The sequence below is a fragment of the Ammodytes marinus genome, assembly GCF_949987685.1.
Source record: "Ammodytes marinus genome assembly, chromosome: 4".
NCBI lineage: Eukaryota > Metazoa > Chordata > Actinopteri > Uranoscopiformes > Ammodytidae > Ammodytes > Ammodytes marinus.
In genome coordinates, this window is record NC_137233.1 from 300,398 (window position 1) to 322,486 (window position 22,089).

The 22,089-nt window shown below is 40.6% G+C and overlaps 1 protein-coding gene across 1 annotated transcript; it reads left to right on the plus strand.

Annotated features, from left to right (window-relative positions):
• On the plus strand, positions 1-20,801 carry LOC307249155 (E3 ubiquitin-protein ligase TRIM35-like; the record flags this gene model as incomplete). Its single annotated transcript, XM_080025791.1, has 3 exons — positions 1-179; positions 19,070-19,973; positions 20,280-20,801. 3 exons carry the CDS (start codon positions 1-3, stop codon positions 20,799-20,801), a joined length of 1,605 nt encoding a protein of 534 aa, XP_079881917.1.
• Positions 20,802-22,089: the final 1,288 nt, after the last annotated feature.

Consider the following 22,089-nt stretch of genomic DNA (forward strand, 5'->3'; position numbering starts at 1 on the left):
ATGTGGGCGAGACGAGCGACGAGTGAAAACAACGGCAGGTTAGAGAAGCTCATAAACACAGCTTACCAGATAGTCAAAACGGAGCTGCCGTTCACTCTGTACGAGCACACGATCGCGCTCATGAAGAAGAACGGGATGGACGTGGGGTCCCATTACAACACTGATGTGGCGTGTCGAAGGTAGCCTACGTTACATACAAATACTGTTGAGATCCAAAACGCTGTGTTGGCAGTGTGTGAGTGAGAGAGAGATATAGAGGGAGGGGGGGAGGGAAAGGGATTTGTGTTATTTCTATTGAACCAACTGCAAGTAGTATTAGTAATAGCGAGGGTGGTGCCAGCAGGCTACTAGTACCTGCAGAATAGAGCAATTAAATAATGCTTGTTATGGTATTATATTTATTGTCAGTTATTATTCATTTTCTGTACTGCGTTGGTTAGATTGATTTCTGATCTGTCAGGTGTGTGTGTGTGTGTGTGTGTGTGTGTGTGTGTGTGTGTGTGTGTGTGTGTGTGTGTGTGTGTGTGTGTGTCTCGACTTTGACCACTGGGTGGTAGAAATGCCCTCAGCAACGTCTACACTGACGGAAGTCTATGAAGGAGAAGAAGAATCTGGTCATGAGCTGCGCATGCGCGGTATTTTCTCACAACATTGGAAGATTCAGCAGACAAGGCAAGCCTCTTCGCCGTCTCATCTTTATTTATCAGGTTGGTAATGTTTCTAAACCTCACCGTGATTGTTGTAGTTTGTTAACGAACGTTGAGAGATCGTTTTAGTTTAAGGTAATATAGTGAAATGAGCGGAGTTTGTCTTACTTTCACTAAAGTGTAGCTGCAGAGAAACAAACATGGCGCCGACTCCCGCGTTTACTGTTTACTGTTAAGGCTCTTTCCCGCTACATTATAACGTCAACTCGCCTCTGGTACAGGTACTGTTGTATAGGTCGTTTTCTATCACAAGATAGGGGTCGTTATTATCTTTCAAACTCCCAGCAGGACATGTAGCCTACAGTATTAGCCTCAGCTTGCCTTACACACAGCAGAGTCTCAGAGCTACACCGCCCATATCTGGAGTGAACTTTTACTAAAGGCTTCTGCTCTTTCATACGTAATCACAACACAAGGAAACCTTTCTGTGTCGCCAAGGTTCTTCTCTGTATGTTCTGGGTTACACTAGAAGACATTGATGGGACATTTAGAGAAGTAATATTAACGGCAGCATACACAGCCATACCCAGAAGTAGAGGGAGAATGAATCAAATCAAATCAGTTTTATTTGTATCGCAGCCCAATATCACAAATAGACATTTGCCTCAGTGGGCTTTATATTCCATACAATATGACGCCCTGCCCTTACACCCTTAGCTCGGCTGAGAAAAACTCCAGTAAAAAACCCTTTACCGGGATTTATTTTTTTAAATCTCAGGGAGAGTTGACAAAGTAATCCCTCTCCCAGGACGGACATGCTGCAATAGATGTCATAAGTAGAGAAAAAGGAATTCCATCATTGACCAGATGTTTACATGGTAATACTAGATATGGGGGACAGAGGAATGCAGCACAGCTGTTAAAGACAGGAATAGAGCGTTTAGAATGTTAAAGAGAACTCATACTTTTCAGAATCTAATTGATTATAAACTTAGTTTGTCCTAGATTTTCAAGCTCTAATCAGTTTACTTTGGTTAGAAACAACTAGAAAGCAGAACAGATAGGATTTAGGCCAATAGGGAAAGGTTATGAAGGACAGACAGGGATATGTCTCTTATTACAGAAGCTATTCTGATGTAGGGAGCACATGAGGTCAGCCTTGTCAGCTACTAGCAGTTGTTGCTGTCAATCTCCCTGTTGCAACACATGCATAGCTGCAACACACACACACACACACACACACACACACACACAGATCTTAGCTGCTCCTGTTGCTTCATTAGAATGTAGCCGTTAACTGTGACCTGACTGCTGAAATGCCATGTGATGTCTGCAACTTCAATAAGCCAGCCATCTTTGAGAACTCCAAACTCCGCATTCCTCTTGATTCCCGGCCAACCTTAAATTAAAGTAGTGAACTAGGAAACCCAGTATATTATAAAAAAGCTCTGGCTCAGGTACGAGAAGTATCTCTCTCCATGTAGTACTCACCTAGTGTCTCTCTCTCTCTCTCTCTAGTAGTGAAGAAGGCAAAGAAATAAAGTTGGAGGGAGTTTTGTAATAACACAGGCAGGTCAACTCCTATAAGTACGGTATGGGGAATGTAGAAAAGATGAGGGGGGTTCAGAGAGTTGCTGTACCCAGTGCTAAAAGATGCAGAGAAGACAGCAGTGTCCAATGAAGATAAGGCAGAAATAGTGTCTATAAACAGTGGCACACAGGAACTAAAGGCCATCTACACAATATAGAGTCCAAAGTAGGAGGAAGGGACATCTGAGGAAGGAACTCCAGAGAACAAACCATCATTACAAGACTTAGATTAGGGCAAACAGGGTTAAACAGTACTGTGCATCTTATAGGTAAGTAGGGTTGCAAAATTCCGGGAATTTTCAAAGTTGGAAACTTTCCATGGGAATTAACGGGAATTTATGGGAATTAACAGGAATTTTGGGAATTAACGGGAATAAACGTGAATTTACTCAATTTAAAGCGACCCAAATGCACTAAATTCTCCTAACTATGTTATTTCAGTCCATATTCCCCCTGTTTATAATACGGCTGTCCTCAGCCGGACACAGCAGAAGAAGCAACCTAACTAAACTAAACGTTTGGTAATACATCACTAGTCCGTAGATAGATAGCCATTATATTCACAGGGCAAGAAATAATGCTCAGCGTACTGATATACAAGCAGACAGAAAACAAGAGGAGGCGACACCTAGTGGCGCTACATGTTATCAAACTGACTGTTACACCCTGTAACACTGCTGATCACTGAATGACGTTGATGGTTGATTTAAGAACGTTGCTCACTACCTAGCAGCACATGCTATCAAACAGCGCTAGCCCACTAGTTGGTTTAACTTACATTAGCTAATCATTGTCACCTTTTCTTTACAGGTCTGTGGTCTGACCAAACGTCTGTGAGCTCGACACACAAACACCGTCTCTGGTTACTATCTGCTGCCACCGAGGAAGAAGCATGAGTTCTCCACAAACGGTGACTATACACTTTATGTTTCTATGGTGTTATTATGACGTTTCTTCTGTTTTTACCTGTTAAAGTGTTTCTTTATGGGGGAGTTGTTCCTCAGCCTCCTGGGTCTAAGGACAAAGGGTGTCGTATTACTGTCTGTACAGATCGTAAGCACACTGACGGACATTACTGTCTGGCTGCGATATCGGGCTACATAAATAAAACTGATTATAAAACTATTTCTGCTGAAACTCAATCAATTTAGGACTACATACTAGGGCTGCTCGATTATGGCAAAACATTATTGATTTTAACAGGGATGTGGGGTTGGGAGAGGGGAGTTTGTGTCCAGCTACAGAGCATTTCAGTCAGCTACATTATACTCTACACTCCAAATGTGTACGTCTGCATGTCTTTGCACTACTGTGTGTTTATTTAGGTCACAGGTTGCTCTCTTCACTTGTGTGTTTCTCTTATACATTTTCTAAATGTTACATTGCATTGGTGGCTTGAGACTCAATCATGTCTTGCACATATGACAAATAATCAACTTTGAATGTTGAGAGTTTAATGCTAGAGAGAATTTTAGAAAGGTCAGATGCTTTTATGGGTGAAAGGAGGAAAAACTGTTCCAGGTTCCAGGTTGGGGGAAGATGGAGAAGGAGTTTGTTAGATTGCTGTGTGTGTGTTTTACATTTTGGAGTGGAAGAATGATAGGAAAGTGTTGCATTATTTTGGGATGAAGGAGTGCAAGATATGCGTCTTTGGTTTCAGGCGATTGTTCATGGTGGAATTAACAGAATACATGGATTTGAAGAGTCGCAGAGGGAGTGAAAGTTACATTTTTTGTTTTTATGGGGCCAACAGTTTTGCTTTCAGCTCTGTCTGCTTTTCTGTGATAATTCAGACTGACAAACTCTTCCTCTTGAGTGAGTGAAGTAAGCAACACATTTCTTTCTTTATGTCAGCTGCTCACAGTCAGTCCGTTTGTGTAAAGTTAGCGGCACAGGATCAGTACTTTATGCAGAAGCCGAGTCAAGCCCCCTTTAATGGGGAATGCCCACAGAGACTGAAACCCTCGTTCAACATAAGAAGTTGATAACTGCCTTTGTGATACCAGTCAGCTCTGAGCGAGGGTTTAGATTATGTTGAACCAGATCAAGAAAAGAGAGCCAGGCTCTGTTGAGTTTGCTTTGTACTATACCCCTCAGATGTTTAGAGATGTTGAGGTGAGTGTGTGAAAGCTTTTAGATGTGCTGACTAAAACGTCTGTTGTTCTTTTGCAGTCAGGGGACTCATTTATTCATTTTTCATTTTCCTTTATTTAACCTCGAAAGATCAATTGAGGGGTGACCCTCTTTTACAATGACGTCGAGTTTGTACAGATACACAATATACAATGAGAATACATAACAAGTTTACACACACACACACACACACACACACAGACAACAACAATTTAAAACATTCAGATCAATTGAATGAGAGACATAAGCCTAATTAAAACAGTTACAAGTGTAGAGGGGCTGATTCAAAATAATAATTTTAAATTGGTTAACAGTTATGAGTGTATTTATTTTAATTGTATGTTGTAGGCTGTTCCAGGAGTCAGGGGCACTATGGCTAAAAGCGGTTTTACCAAGCTCAGACCGGGCATAGGGGACATATAACATGAGCATGTCAGTTGAGCGGGTTTGATAAAGCCCATCTGAAATAAGCAGCATTTCTGTCAAATATAGTGGTAGCTTTCCAGTCAGAGCTTTATATATAAAAATATGCCAATGTGCATCACGTCTCTCCTTAAGGGAGGACCACCCAACCTTTTCATATAAAACACAATGGTGTGTATCATAAGCATCTCCTGTAATGAATCTCAAAGCAGAGTGAAATACAGAGTCTAGGAGTTTAAGGCATGAACGAGATGCATGCCGATAAACCACATCACCGTAATCAAGGACAGACATAAAAACTGCCTCAATAATCCTTTTCCTACTGAACAACGGGAAGGTGGCTTTATTCCTATAAAAATAGCCAATCTTTTGTCGGAGACGACAGACAAGATTTTTTATGTGAAATGTAAAAGAGAGTTTTTCATCTATCCAGATGCCAAGATATTTATATTCAGTGACTCTTTCAATATGAGATCCATTATTTGTGTGAATAATAAGATCATTAAAATGTGTAATTCTTGCTCTGGAAAAGCACATATATTTTGTTTTTTCTATATTAAGGACAAGCCTGAGATCCACTAGACAGTTCTGCAGGGTGTTAAAAGAGCTCTGTAGGTTCTGAACAGATTGTTGCACTGAATCAGAAATGCAATACAGTACAGTGTCGTCCGCATACAAATGGGCATGGCAGTTTTGTAGTGATGAAACAATGTTATTGATGTAAATTGTGAATAGGACTGGACCTAAAATTGAGCCCTGCGGAACACCATTTGTAACTGTTAAAAACTCAGTTTGGTAGCTTCCCAGCTTAACTGACTGCTGTCTATCAGAGAGATAGTCCCTAAACCAGCTACATGTAGAATAATCAAAACCAATTTCATGCAGCCTCTCTAAAAGCAAATGGTGATCTAAAGTATCAAAAGCTTTTGACAGATCAACAAAAAGTGCTGCACAGTGCATTTTTTTATCGATAGCTGTAACAATGTTGTCTAAGACCAAAGTGACAGCAGATACAGTACTGTGGCCTGCCCTAAAACCAGATTGAAATGGACTCAAAATGGAAGCACTGGATAAAAAGGATTTCAACTGAGTATTAATGACTGATTCTAGAATTTTTGCCAGGCATGGGAGTTTGGAAATTGGCCTGTAATTGTTAAGATCACTTTTGTCACCCCCTTTATGTAATGGAATGACGTGAGCTTTTTTCCAGACTTTAGGAACAATACCAGAGGAGATGGAAAGATTAAAAATATGGGTTATTTGTTTTGATATGATAAGTGCAGAGAGATTTATTGAAAATGGGTCCAAATTGTCCTCTCCCATGTACTTCCTGGGGTTGATGGCAAGAAGCGCATCTACAACAATACTTGTTGGGACTTGAACAAGGCTGAAAAGAGGAGTTTTAGAGACAGGTGGTATGCTATTTTTATTTCTCGTGGTGGTAGGCGTAGAAGGCGTAGATACTCCATTGTGAAAGAGTTTACCAGCAGCTATAAAGTGTTTATTGAAAGCTAAACCAATTTCTTTCTGATCATTTAAAATCTGATCATTTATTTTTAACTGACTGGGAACAGTGCTAGAATTATTTTTGTTATAATTCACAGCCTTCCAAAATAGTGCAGGGTTGGAGTAGCAGTTTGAAATTAGTTCGAGGTAGTAGTCTGATTTAGCTTTCCTAACCATGGATATGCACCTATTTCTGATTTGTCTGAAAGCAGTCCACTTGGAGTTTTCACCAGAGCGTCTAGCTAGGGACCATGCTTTATTTCTCTCTGCAAATATATCGGACAATTCATTTGTGAACCAGGGGTTTGATCTATTTTTTACTCTGTGCTTTTTAAGGGGTGCATGCTTGTTCAAAATGGAGGAGAAAGTATTGGTGAAAAATTCTAAGGCCAATTCCACATCAGATATTTCACTTGTGAGATGAATGTCACTTTGATAGAGTTCATTTAAAAATGCTTGCTCGTTAAAACCTTTAAAATTACGCTTAATGATGATTTTGGGTTGAGATTTTTTAAGATGAATACTTCTGATACAGGCCACCGGGCAGTGATCACTGATTCCAAGCTCAAAGACACCAGCAGAAACTATTTTATTGCTTTGATTTGATAATATTAAATCGATCACTCATGTGGAGGCTAACAAGTCAGCTTATGCCTTCTGCAACGACTGCCCCCTTTTTGTTTTGCCGCACCGAACTGGAAGTGTTGAGGAAGTGAAAATATTGAGAAATGTTGAATCTACAAAGGGTTCAACAGGTTTGAGGTTAGAGAAAGCTGCAAAGCATCTGCATAGTGGGGAAGCAGGGAGTGGGATTAACAATTTAACTTGACAAAGTTATAATGTAACTGTTGAGTCTTTTAATATCATGATATCATTTCTAATGGAGAATCAAAATGATTCTTGATACTTCTGTTATTGATAGATATCTATTTATGTCTATTGGCAATTGTCAAGACTTGTCAAGCTCCCTATTTTCTGGTGTCATCTTTCATTTTTCCCCGTTTCCTGTTTTATTTTGGTAAACATTGTCTTGTCCTGTCAGTGTCCCTTCTGTGTGATTACTGGCCCCACCCTAATGTGTGTGACCTGTGTCTCCAATGTCTTTGAGTATTAAAGTCCTTGTCTTCTATTCATTAGTTGTAAAATCCTAACGATTCCCATCTCTACTGCCGACCCTGACTGCACATCTCTGCCTCACTCATACTCTGTCTTTGTATTTCTGTCCGTCTGTCTGTCGCTGCAGAAACAAAAAGGAACAAAGAAACCTAAACCTCACTGCTGTCAACAGTGTAAGAAAGAGTTCAGGTGGAGGTCAGACCTAACTATTCATCAGAGAATCCACACCGGAGAGAAGCCGTACAACTGTGACCAGTGTGGGAAAACATTCACTCAAGTAGGATCCCTCAAAGTCCACCAACGTATTCACACTGGAGAGAAGTCGTACAGCTGTGACCAGTGTGGGACAACCTTCACTACATCAGGAACCCTCAAAGTCCACCAACTTATTCACACTGGAGAGAAGCCGTTCAGCTGTGAGGACTGTGGCCAGAGTTTCACCCAGCTAGGTCATTACAATACTCACAGAAACATTCACACAAAGGAAAAAATCTACCCATGTCAGGAATGTGGGAAAGTCTTCAGTTCCTACGGCTCACACCGGGCTCATGAGCGTATCCACACTGGACTCAAAGAGTACCAATGTCAACACTGTGACAAACGGTTCTACTCATCGTCTCATCTCTCACAGCATGAGAGAATCCACACAGGACACAAACCGTACTGTTGTGTCAAATGTATGAAAAGCTTCAGCCAAAGCTCCACTCTGAAGAAACACAAGTGTGTTTAAACTATCAGTTATTATCAGAGTTATTAAGACATCAGCAAACTATTATATACTGTTTCTGTTTGTCATAGATCAAAACATGTAGGAGAGAGAATATACTAGGATTTTCTTTCTCAGCATATGATGTGTGAATATATCATGTAATAAATGCAGAGCCCTGTTTTCATGTGAAATAAGTATAACAATATTCTGTTGTAGACACTCATTTCCAAGAGTTTATCTGATTCCATCCTATTTTACATTTTGTTGAGGTCTTTCTGGTCAAATTTTATATTAGTTATGTAGTTTTTGAAATGTTTTAACAGCTCTGCATGCAGTTGTCTTTTTAATGTTTGAAACCATTTATTTTCTTTGTTATTTTGAATCAATTTAAAGTTGTATTCAATAATGCATATGTTTATTCTAATGAACTGTTTTATTTAGAAAATGAATTATGAATTATTAGGAGTATGAACTATCTGAAAAACTGAAAGAGTCCTTTAATTGGCTTGGAGCTAAACTGCATTGCTAGCTTGAATGTATATGATTCAGCTGAAGAAGTATGATAGGGAGCGAAAGTGAAAACTCATAATGTTGAATATTTAGAAATTGTAATCATTTTGTTAGTTGAAATATTTCAAGAAAGACATGAAAAATGTTTTAAAAGTGTGAAATAATCCTTTAATGGGCAGAATGAGTCACCCATCCTTAACCATATTCACTTTTAGCAACTTGTTTATGAATACAGTTTCTTTGTTTTCAGCTTGAAGTATTTTTGAATGTTTGAATTGAACATTATATCATGTTATCTCCAGATTCTTATACTGCTTAAAGTTTTGAGCTGTTTTTGGCATTTTATTAAATATTGGACTGAATAAATCAAATACATTTCAGCATTGTTTCTGTGGAACAGATACAACAGACACATCTGTATTTCACATGTATTTTATTATCAGAGTTATTAAGGCATCAGCAAACAATGATGACTCACTGGACCCCCTGCAGTTTGCATACAGGCCTATCTATCTATCTATCTATCTATCTATCTATCTATCTATCTATCTATCTATCTATCTATCTATCTATCTATCTATCTATCTATCTATCTATCTATCTATCTATCTATCTATCTCAGTTTACATACAGGGCAAACAGGTCCACAGACGATGCCATCCCCTCACCCTCCACACTGCCCTCTCCCTATAGAACATTATTCTATTACATGAACAGTATCCTATTTCACTAGTTATCTTTTAATGCTATTTACCCACACAGTATTCTATTTAGTCTACACTTAGTTCATTTCATTTTGCATTCTCAATTTACTTATAAGATGCATCTTAACTCTTCACTTTAATCTGCACTGTGTCCTTGCTCTACTGTTGGGTTTATTTGTGTCTCAGGTGTTGCTCTCTTCACGTTTTCTTCTTCTTCTATATCACATTGTTGAGAGAAGCCTGGGACTTAAGAATGTCATTGCCAATGACTGCTGCTGTAATTGTTAATGTGCATATGACATTATTAATGTTAGGTTACATGAATACAGTCAACACAATATAACATGTAGTTGACTGAATATATTAGGTTTGTATCTCTAAACATTTGATCTGTGAATGTGTTGTGTAATAAATGCAGAGCCCTGTTTTCATATAAGTTTCCTCCTATCAATAAGGATACAAAGATTCTGTGGTTGACCCTCATTCATCCAAGAATATGAAGAGTAAACCCAATGTCAAGATTTGCCCACTTCGACATGTGGCGGGGAGACAGGGGATCGAACCTCCGACCCTTTACACCAGAGGTGAGCTCCCTACCCACTTCGCCACTGCCGCCACATTATTCTTCCCTCTTAAAGGTGCAGTGTGTAGTTTCAGAGGAGGGGGATTTGTTTACATTCACAAAGCCTGTAATAATATTAATAATATTAATAATTAATTCATTTTACTAGATCAAAGCGCTTTGATAACTTAATGGGCTGTAGAAAACAGGGCGACAGCATTGGGTTAGCTCACAGCTCGGTTGGCTGCGGTTGTTGTCTGTATGTGAATGTCAAACGGTCTGTTCTAAACAACCTTCTTGTGTCCTACTTATTTTTTTTAATATAGAATACATCCTTTATTTATACAGGTAAGTCCCATTGAGACCAGAGACTCTTTTTCAAGGGAGACTTGTTCCCATTCCCACGTTACCATTCACACACACATTCATACACCGATAGCAGCAGCAGCTACCACGCAGGGTGCAAGCTAACTATCAGGAGACATTTAGGGTTCAGTGTCTCTTTGCCCAGGGACACTTGGACATGTTAGTGAATTGTTTATTACAACTTGTATGGGGTCAAATGAGAAACTCAACATGACGTCAAAATGAGTATGAGTAGGAAATTAGTATGAGTAGGACATTAGTATGAGTAAGCCGTTAGTATGAGTAGGATGAGTAGGACATTAGTATGAGTAAGCCGTTAGTATGAGTAGGACTTTAGTATGAGTAGGACGTTAGTATGGCTTTTAGTATGAGTAGGACGTTAGTAGGGCTTTTAGTATGAGTAGGATGTTAGTATGAGAAGAACGTTAGTATGGCTTTTTGAACACAGCCAGAGACTCCACTATAAGATGTGTGTTCTTCCTCCAGCTGTGTTGATCTGAGCAGAGAGATGCTGCCATCTACAGGACAACCCGCAGACTGCAGGACAGAGCTCAGCATTTTAGATTTAGAAACTGCCTCGCCAAAGAAAAGTCCCCACCTGGATTTTACTAGGCAAATAGGCAAGAGCCCTCTATCGGTCAAAAACTGCAGGAATTAATATTTTTCAGTTGGCAAAAAGTTATGTAACCCTAACTGATGCAGTGAATAGCTTCTTATTTCTTAAACCACCATGTCAGAAGACATATGCTGTGGTTTGGGAAAAAGATGAAACTGTTTCAGAGGAGTGAAATTATTGGCCTGCATCAAACAAAGGAAACTACTGAGGAGAAGATGAAACTACTAAAATCCTGTTAAGAACTGTCCAACACATTTATACATAATTAGTTAGATATTACCAAATGTACATAATCCTATTTGTTACAATGAGATACAATGGCAAAAAGAAAAGCTCCAATGTCAGTAATCAACTGGCAAAGTTTCATGATATCTATAAGATAACATTATACCCCATTCACCTGCAGTGTCTCGACTTTGACCACTGGGTGGTAGTAATGCGCTCAGCAACGTCTACACTGACGGAAGTCTATATGAAGGAGAAGAAGAATCTGGTTAGGAGCTGCGCATGCGCGGTCTTTTATCACAACACTGGAAGATTCAGCAGACAACGCAAGCCTCTTCACCGTCTCATCTTTATTTATCAGGTTGGTAATGTTTCTAAACCTCACCGTGATTGTTGTAGTTTGTTAACGAATGTTGAGAGATCGTTTTAGTTTAAGGTAATATAGTGGAATGAGCGGACTTTGTCTTACTTTCACTAAAGTGTAGCTGCAGAGAAACAAACATGGCGGCGACTCCCGCGTTTACTGTTTACTGTTATGGCTCTTTCCCGCTACATTGTAACGTCTACTCGCCTCTGGTACAGGTACTGTTGTATAGGTCGTTTTCTACACAAGATAGGGGTCGTTATTATCTTTCAAACTCCCAGCAGGACATGTAGCCTACAGTATTAGCCTCAGCTTGCCTTACACACAGCAGAGTCTCAGAGCTACACCGCCCATATCTGGAGTGAACTTTTACTAAAGGCTCCTGCTCTTTCATACGTAATCACTAAACCGTGTCGCCAAGGTTCTTATCTGTATGTTCTGGGTTTGTCTTTTATTTTTATCTTTTGTGCGTGAGTGGAAATCAAAGATGTCCATGTTCAGGTCCAAACTTTTCCCTTTACTTAACGTCTGTTTGCATCACTGTTCCTGCGGTGGACATGGGGATATTAAAACAGGCTCCAGTGTCAGTAAACCATAACCGACAGTGTGAGCTAAAGAATGAAAAATAACAAGCAGACATATGCTGGACTGAAACTTACTGTTTAAAAGTGTTTTGGTTAATCCATCTATCATATTAGTGTAGTCAAGGGTGAACTACTAAGCCCCATTTGTTTGATCAGTAAAGTATCTTCTGTGTTCATCATGTATGCTAAAATGAAATGTAGGAACTGGCAAAAGATTTATGGGGTTATATCTTGTTTCTTGTTTTGAGTTGTGCTCCATTAGAAGTATTTCTTGTTGTTTTCTCTTTCAGTTTCTGTTCAATTGCAGTATTTCAAGTCACTGTTTTTGGTCCCTCCCCCGACTAACCGTCTACTTGTGTTTTGAGGCGTGTTGCAGCTCATCTCAGACGAGCCTATTGTCTTCCTCCTTACCTTGTTAACATATCAAAACCAACTACTTAGTTAGAGCTCACTCAAAGCACAAATAAACAACTGCACTGTTACATATTCCATGTTTATAATACGGCTGTCCTCAGCCGGACACAGCAGAAGAAGCAACCTAACTAAACTAAACGTTTGGTAATACATCACTAGTCCGTAGATAGATAGCCATTATATTCACAGGGCAAGAAATAATGCTCAGCGTACTGATATACAAGCAGACAGAAAACAAGAGGAGGCGACACCTAGTGGCGCTACATGTTATCAAACTGACTGTTACACCCTGTAACACTGCTGATCACTGAATGATGTTGATGGTTGATTTAAGAACGTTGCTCACTACCTAGCAGCACATGCTATCAAACAGCGCTAGCACACTAGTTGGTTTAGCTTACATTAGCTAATCATTGTCACCTTTTCTTTACAGGTCCGTGGTCTGACCAAACGTCTGTGAGCTCGACACACAAACACCGTCTCTGGTTACTATCTGCTGCCACCGAGGAAGAAGCATGAGTTCTCCACAAACGGTGACTATACACTTTATATCACTATGGTGTTATTATGACGTTTCTTCTGTTTTTACCTGTTAAAGTGTTTCTTTATGGGGGAGTTGTTCCTCAGCCTCCTGGGTCTAAGGACAAAGGGTGTCGTATTACTGTCTGTACAGATCGTAAGCCCCCTGACGCACATTACTGTCTGTCTGCGATATCGGGCTACATAAATAAAACTGATTATAAAACTATTTCTGCTGAAACTCAATCAATTTAGGACTACATACTAGGGCTGCTCGATTATGGCAAAACATTATTGATTTTAACAGGGATGTGGGGTTGGGAGAGGGGAGTTTGTGTCCAGCTACAGAGCATTTCAGTCAGCTACATTATAGGGCTGCACAATGTATCGAAATTTCATCGCGATGACGATATTGGCTTCCCACGATGACGTGTAACATGAATGTGCGATATTTTAAATGTGTGCTCAGCTGCGAAGCAAATCAATCACTCCCCAAACCACTCGCTGATCATGTGCCTGTCCATGCTCCAACCTGGCAACCCCAGGTTCCCCGAGAGCTGTCAATCAAAGTCCAGTTGCTCCGCCCCCAAAGTGTGAACAATTTTCTGCCCGCATAGATAGAAAGCACTCCATCCGGATTTATAACCCATTATTACATGACACTTTGCCAGGTCTGTTATGTCCAGCAAGACAGACCGCTGTCAAGAGTATAATGTATAGCGAACAGGTCACCTAAGGACTACGTCATAGTTTTGATGGATAGACGTCCACAAACAGGGCTACTACTCGTTCAAAAAACAATGGAATACTTTTTCAACACAACTTTGCATGTATCAGGAGAGCAGGGAACACAGGAGTCATGGTTAATGTCCGACAGGACTCCAGTCAACACGACATGAGTACGTTTGGCCGCATATTGACAGTTAGCCTATACAGTCACTTCAGGCTGCAGCCCGCCATGTAAATGTTCGGCAGTCATTTTCTCCGTGAATTGTGTTATTGATTTTGGGGGCTATTGCTTTGTTAGCTAGATGGAGCTCTTGTTAAATATGTTGGCTGATTTAGAATTACTGTTTATACAGTGTGTGAGTCTTGAGTTGTTAGCAAAACAGTAGCTCTGTGGCTAACAGCTGAGCCGGAGCCTTCAGTCAGCTGAAGCAGACAGTCTAGCTGGGCGAGTAGACTATTCCACCGTTGCTAGTTCGTATCCTTGGTCGTTCCTATATACTGGCGTATTGAACTATGTTTTCATTACATAAGAACTTAGTGGGTTTGCAATGACTATTCCAGTTATTAGACAAGCTCTCAGGGTTGCTAATAACTCCATACAGTCAGTGCCTCGGCGTACACACGACCTGAAGCGAAGATGAAACCTCGCGTTGCGAGTAAAGGCATGAGAGGCAGCAACAGTTAACTAACGTGTTGCTGAGTGTTACCTGCCACTTCCCGTCTCCTTCATTTCAAATTAAATTCCGACGTAGTAGAGCCATATAGGTTGTGATTTATTTTGACAGGGCGCAGCTCATAACATACTTATTTTAGTTATACATTGTGGGCACAATTTTATTTAGTTCAAAATCAAGTTTTATACACATCCATTATGCAGGTACAATGAATGGAGTAAAATATTTTATATTTTGCTTTTAGGAGATGCAATGACTTCAGGTAAATAATTATTATATTTATGCAAATATATGTACATTATCAGTAATATTGCATAGCCGATCACATGGATATGAAAGCGCTGTTATGTTTACGTGACAATCCAATCAAAATATTTTACTCACTAAAATTACTGAATAATCATGGTAAAATATCGTGATATCAATATTGACCAAAATAAACGTGATAATCATTTTGGGCAATATCGTGCAGCCCTACTACATTATACTCTACATACTAGGGCTGCTCGATTATGGCAAAACATTATTGATTTTAACAGGGATGTGGGGTTGGGAGAGGGGAGTTTGTGTCCAGCTACAGAGCATTTCAGTCGGCTACATTATACTCTACACTCCAAATGTGTACGTCTGCATGTCTTTGCACTACTGTGTGTTTATTTAGGTCACAGGTTGCTCTCTTCACTTGTGTGTTTCTCTTATACATTTTCTAAATGTTACATTGCATTGGTGGCCTGAGACTCAATCATGTCTTGCACATATGACAAATAATCAACTTTGAATGTTGAGAGTTTAATGCTAGAGAGAATTTTAGAAAGGTCGGATGCTTTTATGGGTGAAAGGAGGAAAAACTGTTCCAGGTTCCAGGTTGGGGGAAGATGGAGAAGGAGTTTGTTAGATTGCTGTGTGTGTGTTTTACATTTTGGAGTGGAAGAAAGATAGGAAAGTGTTGCATTATTTTGGGATGAAGGAGTGCAAGATATGCGTCTTTGGTTTCAGGAGATTGTTCATGGTGGAATTAACAGAATACATGGATTTGAAGAGTCGCGGAGCAGAGGGAGTGAAAGTGACAATTTTTGTTTTTATGGGGGCCAACAGTTTTGCTTTCAGCTCTGTGTCTGCTGTTCTGTGATAATTCAGACTGACAAACTCTTCCTCTTGAGTGAGTGAAGTAAGCAACACATTTCTTTCTTTATGTCAGCTGCTCACAGTCAGTCCGTTTGTGTAAAGTTAGCGGCACAGGATCAGTACTTTATGCAGAAGCCGAGTCAAGCCCCCTTTAATGGGGAATGCCCACAGAGACTGAAACCCTTGTTCAACATAAGAAGTTGATAACTGCCTTTGTGATACCGGTCAGCTCTGAGCGAGGGTTTAGATTATGTTGAACCAGATCAAGAAAAGAGAGCCAGGCTCTGTTGAGTTTGCTTTGTACTATACCCCTCAGATGTTTAGAGATGTTGAGGTGAGTGTGTGAAAGCTTTTAGATGTGGTGACTAAAACGTCTGTTGTTCTTTTGCAGTCAGGGGACTCATGTGGAGGCTAACAAGTCAGCTTATGCCTTCTGCAACGACTGCCCCCTTTTTGTTTTGCTGCACCGAACTGGAAGTGTTGAGGAAGTGAAACTATTGAGAAATGTTGAATCTACAAAGGGTTCAACAGGTTTGAGGTTAGAGAAAGCTGCAAAGCATCTGCATAGTGGGGAAGCAGGGAGTGGGATTAACAATTTAACTTGACAAAGTTATAATGTAACTGTTGAGTCTTTTAATATCATGATATAATTTCTAATGGAGAGAAGAATAAAAATGATTCTTGATACTTCTGTTATTGATAGATATCTATTTATGTCTATTGGCAATTGTCAAGACTTGTCAAGCTCCCTATTTTCTGGTGTCATCTTTCATATTTCCCCGTTTCCTGTTTTATTTTGGTAAACATTGTCTTGTCCTGTCAGTGTCCCTTCTGTGAGATGACTGGCCCCACCCTAATGTGTGTGACCTGTGTCTCCAATATATTTGAGTATTAAAGTCCTTGTCTTCTTTTCATTTGTTGTAAAATCCTAACGATTCCCATCCCTACTGCCGACCCTGACTGCACATCTCTGCCTCACTCATACTCTGTCTTTGTATCTCTGTCTGTCTGTCGCTACAGAAACAAAAAGGAACAAAGAAACCTAAACCTCACCGCTGTCAACAGTGTAAGAAAGAGTTCATATGGAGGTCAAACTTAACAATTCATCAGAGAATCCACACCGGAGAGAAGCCGTACAGCTGTGACCAGTGTGGGGAAACCTTCACTCAAGCAGGATCCCTCAAACGCCACCAAAGTATTCACACTGGAGACAAGCCGTACAGCTGTGACCAGTGTGGCAAAACCTTCACTACATCAGGACACCTCAAACGCCACCAACGTATTCACACTGGAGAGAAGCCGTACAGGTGTGACCAGTGTGGGGAAACCTTCACTACATCAGGAAACCTCAAAGTCCACCAACGTATTCACACTGGAGAGAAGCCGTTCAGCTGTGACCAATGTGGGACAACCTTCACTGAAGCAGGAAACCTCAAACGCCACCAACGTATTCACACTGGGGAGAAGCCGTTCAGCTGTGACCAGTGTGGGGACACCTTCACTCGATCAGGAACCCTCAAAGACCATCAACGTATTCACACCGGAGAGAAGTCGTACAGCTGTGACCTTTGTGGGAAAACCTTCGCTCGATCAGAACACCTCAAAGTCCACCAACGTATTCACACTGGAGAGAAGTCGTACAGCTGTGAGGACTGTGGCCAGAGATTCACCCATAAAGGTTCTTACAATGATCACAGAAACATTCACACAAAGGAAAAAATCTACCCATGTCAGGAATGTGGGAAAGTCTTCAGTTCCTACTACTCATACCAATATCATGAGCGTATCCACACTGGACTCAAAGAGTACCAATGTCAACACTGTGACAAACGGTTCTACACATCGTCTCATCTCTCACAGCATGAGAGAATCCACACTGGAGTCAAAGAGTACCAATGTCAACACTGTGACAAACGGTTCTACTCATCATCTAGCCTCACAGTGCATGAGAGAATCCACACAGGACACAAACCGTACTGTTGTGACAAATGTATGAAAAGCTTCACCCAAAGCTCCACTCTGAAGAAACACAAGTGTGTTTAAACTATCAGTTATTATCAGAGTTATTAAGGCATCAGCAAACAGTAATATAATGTTTCTGTTTGTCATAGATCAAAACATGTAGGAGAGAGAATATACTAGGATTCTCTTTCTCAGCATATGATGTGTGAATATATCATGTAATAAATGCAGAGCCCTGTTTTCATGTGAAATAAGTATAAACATATTCTGTTGTAGACACTCATTTCCAAGAGCTTATCTGATTCCATCCTATTTTACATTTTGTTGAGGTTTTTCTTGTCAAATTTTATATTAGTTATGTAGTTTTTGAAATGTTTTAACGACTGTAGTCAATAATGCATATGTTTATTATAATGAACTGTTTTATTTAGAAAATGAATTATGAATTATTAGGAGTATGAACTTGTAAGAGCCAATTTTAGTTTATTTCCTATTTGTAAAGATGTGTTATTTTTCTTGCTATATTTATATGTAAGGAAACATTTTGAGTAATATTTTTAGTTTTGCATTTAGTCAGTTTACGTTATCTATCATTGTTTTACGACCTATCATGCCGTAACTGGTAGCCATGCGCATGACTGATAGGATAGTTCCTGCTACGTGGTATTGACAACAAAAAGAAGTTTGTCAGGCATGGTTCGATATAAGTTTTTGACCGTAGTCGTCATCATGTCCATTGTTGGACTAACATGTTATTGGAAGGACATGTGAGAAGCCAAAAAGGAACATACGATCATGTATATATTCGGTATTGGACCGGAGGAACTGTGAATGTGGATTACTTTTGCTTTTGGACAATAAACCCTTAAAAGCTATCCTGCCTCTGTCGTGGATTTATGGGTTTTTAACAAAGAACTGGATATGTGACACACGCGTCAAGGCTTCGAGTGTAGCAACCTACAAGCTATATGGCCATTAAGGTTGGTTGGCCATAACAGAACTATCTGAAAAACTGAAAGAGTCCTTTAATTGGCTTTGAGCTAAACTGCATTGCTAGCTTGAATGTATATGATTCAGCTGAAGAAGTATGATAGGGAGCGAAAGTGAAAACTCATAATGTTGAATATTTAGAAATTGTAATCATTTTGTTAGTTGAAATATTTAAAGAAAGACATGAAAAATGTTTTAAAAGTGTGAAATAATCCTTTAATGGGCAGAATGAGTCACCCATCCTTAACCATATTCACTTTTCACATTTCAGTCTTGGTGCTTTTGGAGACGAGGTAGAACAGCAATAAAAAACTAACGCTGATTTTCCCATTCCTGAAGCCAAAAGTAACTACTCAAGGCCGCTAGAGAAAGCCTAATTCTAGTTTCGGACGTCAGGATGAGGAAGAAGAGGATGGACTTTCGAAAAACTGCCTGACAACAACATTTGACCAATCAGTAGACATTTTCAAAATATGATAAGAGACTCTGATGTCGAGAGAGGGCTCTCTTTTTTCTTTTTGACTTTGCTGAAACCTGCATCACCTGTCCTGTGATATCACTTCATTAAACATCCGCTGAGAACTTTGAAACTTTTCTCCAGTCATTCTTTATTTTTGCCTTGCATATTTCCGAATAAACAAACACGTATTTTTATTGTTGTTATATTGCCACATTTACATGATGATCTCTGCTGTCCGATCTGTAGAGACATCTTTAGAAATCCAGTTCTTCTGTCTTGCAGCCACAGCCTCTGTAAAGAATGTCTGTCTGAATGGTGGAGAGGGAAGTCAGAACGTCAGTGTCCAGTCTGCAAGACAGTGTCTTCAAAGAACCAACCTCCTTGTAACCTGGCTTTGAAGAACCTGTGTGAGGCCTTCTTACTGGAGAGAGATGAGCAAGCTTCAGAGGATCTCTGCAGTCTGCACTCTGAGAAACTCAAACTCTTCTGTCTGGACCATCAGCAGCCAGTTTGTCTGATCTGTAGAGATTCAGAGAAACACAGCGGCCACAGAGTCAGACCCATCGCTGAAGCTGCAGCACAACTCAAGAAGGAACTTCAGAGAACTCTGGAGCCCTTAAAGGAGAAGTTAGAGGTCTTTAAAGAAGTTAAAGTGGAGTCTGATAAAACAGCAGAACACATAAAGGTCCAGGCCCGACGCACAGAGACACAGATCAAGGATCAGTTTAAGAAGCTTCACCAGTTTCTAGAAGAGGAAGAGGAGGCCAGGATGGCTGCACTGAGGGAGGAAGAGGAGCAGAAGAGTCAGATGATGAAGGAGAAGATGGAGGCTCTGAGCAGAGAGATAGCAGCTCTTTCAGACACAGTCAGAACCACAGAGGAGCAGCTGAAAGCTGAACATGTCTCATTCCTGCTCAACTATAAAGCTGCAGTGGACAGAGTCCAGCAGCGCCCCCTGCCAGATGATCCACAGCTGCTCTCAGGAGCTCTGATAGACGAGGCCAAACACCTGGGCAACCTGACCTTCCACATCTGGAACAAGATGGTAAATGGTAAATGGACTTTTATAGCGCTTTATCTCCGTTTTTCACAGACCCAAAGCGCTTTACATTGTTTTTGTACACATTCACCCAGTCACACACACATTCATACACCGATAGCAGCAGCTACCACGCAGGGTAGGCTTAGCACTAGGGTGCTAAGTTAACTAAGCTAACTATCGGGAGCAATTCGGGGTTCAGTGTCTTGCCCAGGGACACTTCGACATGTGGCGGGTACACGGGGGATCGAACCTCCGACCCTGCACACCAGAGGCGAATTCCCTACCACTTCGCCACTGCCGCCCAAGAGGAAGGACATGGTCTCCTACACCCCTCTGGTTCTGGACCCAAACACTGCTGATGATATACTCATCCTGTCTGAAGATCTGACCAGTGTCAGACTAGGAGAGAGACAGCAGCTTCCTGATAATCCAGAGAGGTTTGGTCAAGGTTGGTCTGTCCTGAGCTCTGAGGGCTTTAACTCAGGGACTCACAGCTGGGACGTCCAGGTTGGAGACGGTCCACTCTGGGAACTGGGTGTGTTAGCAGAGTCTGTCCAGAGGAAGAGAGACACATGGTCTGGAGAATGGGGATTAAAGTTCGATAACGGTAAATTAACAGTGAGCTCACCAACAGCTCCAGACATTGTTCAGAGGATCAGAGTGAATCTGGACTGGAACAGAGGAAAACTGTCGTTCTCTGATGCTGACACCAACACACACATACACATCTTCACACACACTTTCACTGAGAGGATGTTTCCATGCTTTTTCAGTGAGGATGAAGTGAAGATATTACCCCTGAAGGTCTGTGTGACAGTGGAACAGGTGTGACAGAGCAGGGGTTCCAAACTGTTTTTGTTCAGAGGACCGGCATATTCATTTAAATAAATCCATGGCCTGTGAGAATAAATCTTAATTTTATACTCTTGTGCTTTTTAAACTTTTACACTTTTGTATGTAAAAAATAGATAATAGTTTGCTAGTAGGATATCTCAAATCCCTGCAGAGAGTCCGGTCAGAACTCTGGTGGTGGCAATAAAGGTGGTTCCAGAAGATGGACAATTTAAGGGGTTTATTGAAGCACGTGGTGATACATTAACACCAGTGAACTTGTGATCTAATTTGTATGGTAATTTGTGGTTTAGCTTTATGCACACACAAATCCCAACAGAACAAGCTGGTTAATACTAAACTGTACATTTAAGCCTTAAACTAAATAGTTCTTGGTGAGCTAGTGGCGGCCGTGCCGAGCGCAAGTCAGTCTTCTCCGTCTGATTCCTCCAGCAGAGTCACGAGACATGTCCGAGCGCGCCCTGCTGGCCAGTAGTTTTCCGCTCACTGTCATGGCGTCTTAAAGTGACAGGAGGCCTTTTAAACAGTATGTTTAGTAACTTCACATTCATTCACCATTTGTAAGTGCACATAACACTGTATATACAGAGGCAGGCAGTTTCAGTAGATACTTTGCCCAAGGTCAGGGGAGAACTATTTGTGTGGGATGAGCCTGCACATGACAACCGGCCTAGCAACGACCCGCACCCTCCCTTCACCTCTCTTATGAGCAGGGTAGTGTAAACCATGACATGTATCTTATGAGCAGGGTAGTGTAAACCATGACATGTATCTTATGAGCAGGGTAGTGTAAACCATGACATGTATCTTATGAGCAGGGTAGTGTAAACCATGACATGTATCTTATGAGCAGGGGAGTGTAAACCATGACATGTATCTTATGAGCAGGGTAGTGTAAACCATGACATGTATCTTATGAGCAGGGGAGTGTAAACCATGACATGTATCTTATGAAGACCAGCAAGAAGAAGACGTCATCGGGAAGCCAAGCCTAACATCTACGGCCAGCCTCTAACACATAGTCAACCAATCAGAAATAATGTATTTGTTCCCATATAAAACTTTGTCCCACCATTTTGTCTTCAGTCTTACTGGGGACGCTTTTTTGAGAACCAGTAAGCTCCATGTAGCCTACATGTTTCTGCTCACTCAATTTAAATAATAAACCTTTAAGCTTTGAAATACATTTTCTACTTGTTTTTCCTTCTTCAACTCTGGTAAAAAGAACATAAAATATGTTTCTAACAGGCCCGGTGGCCGATCTTAA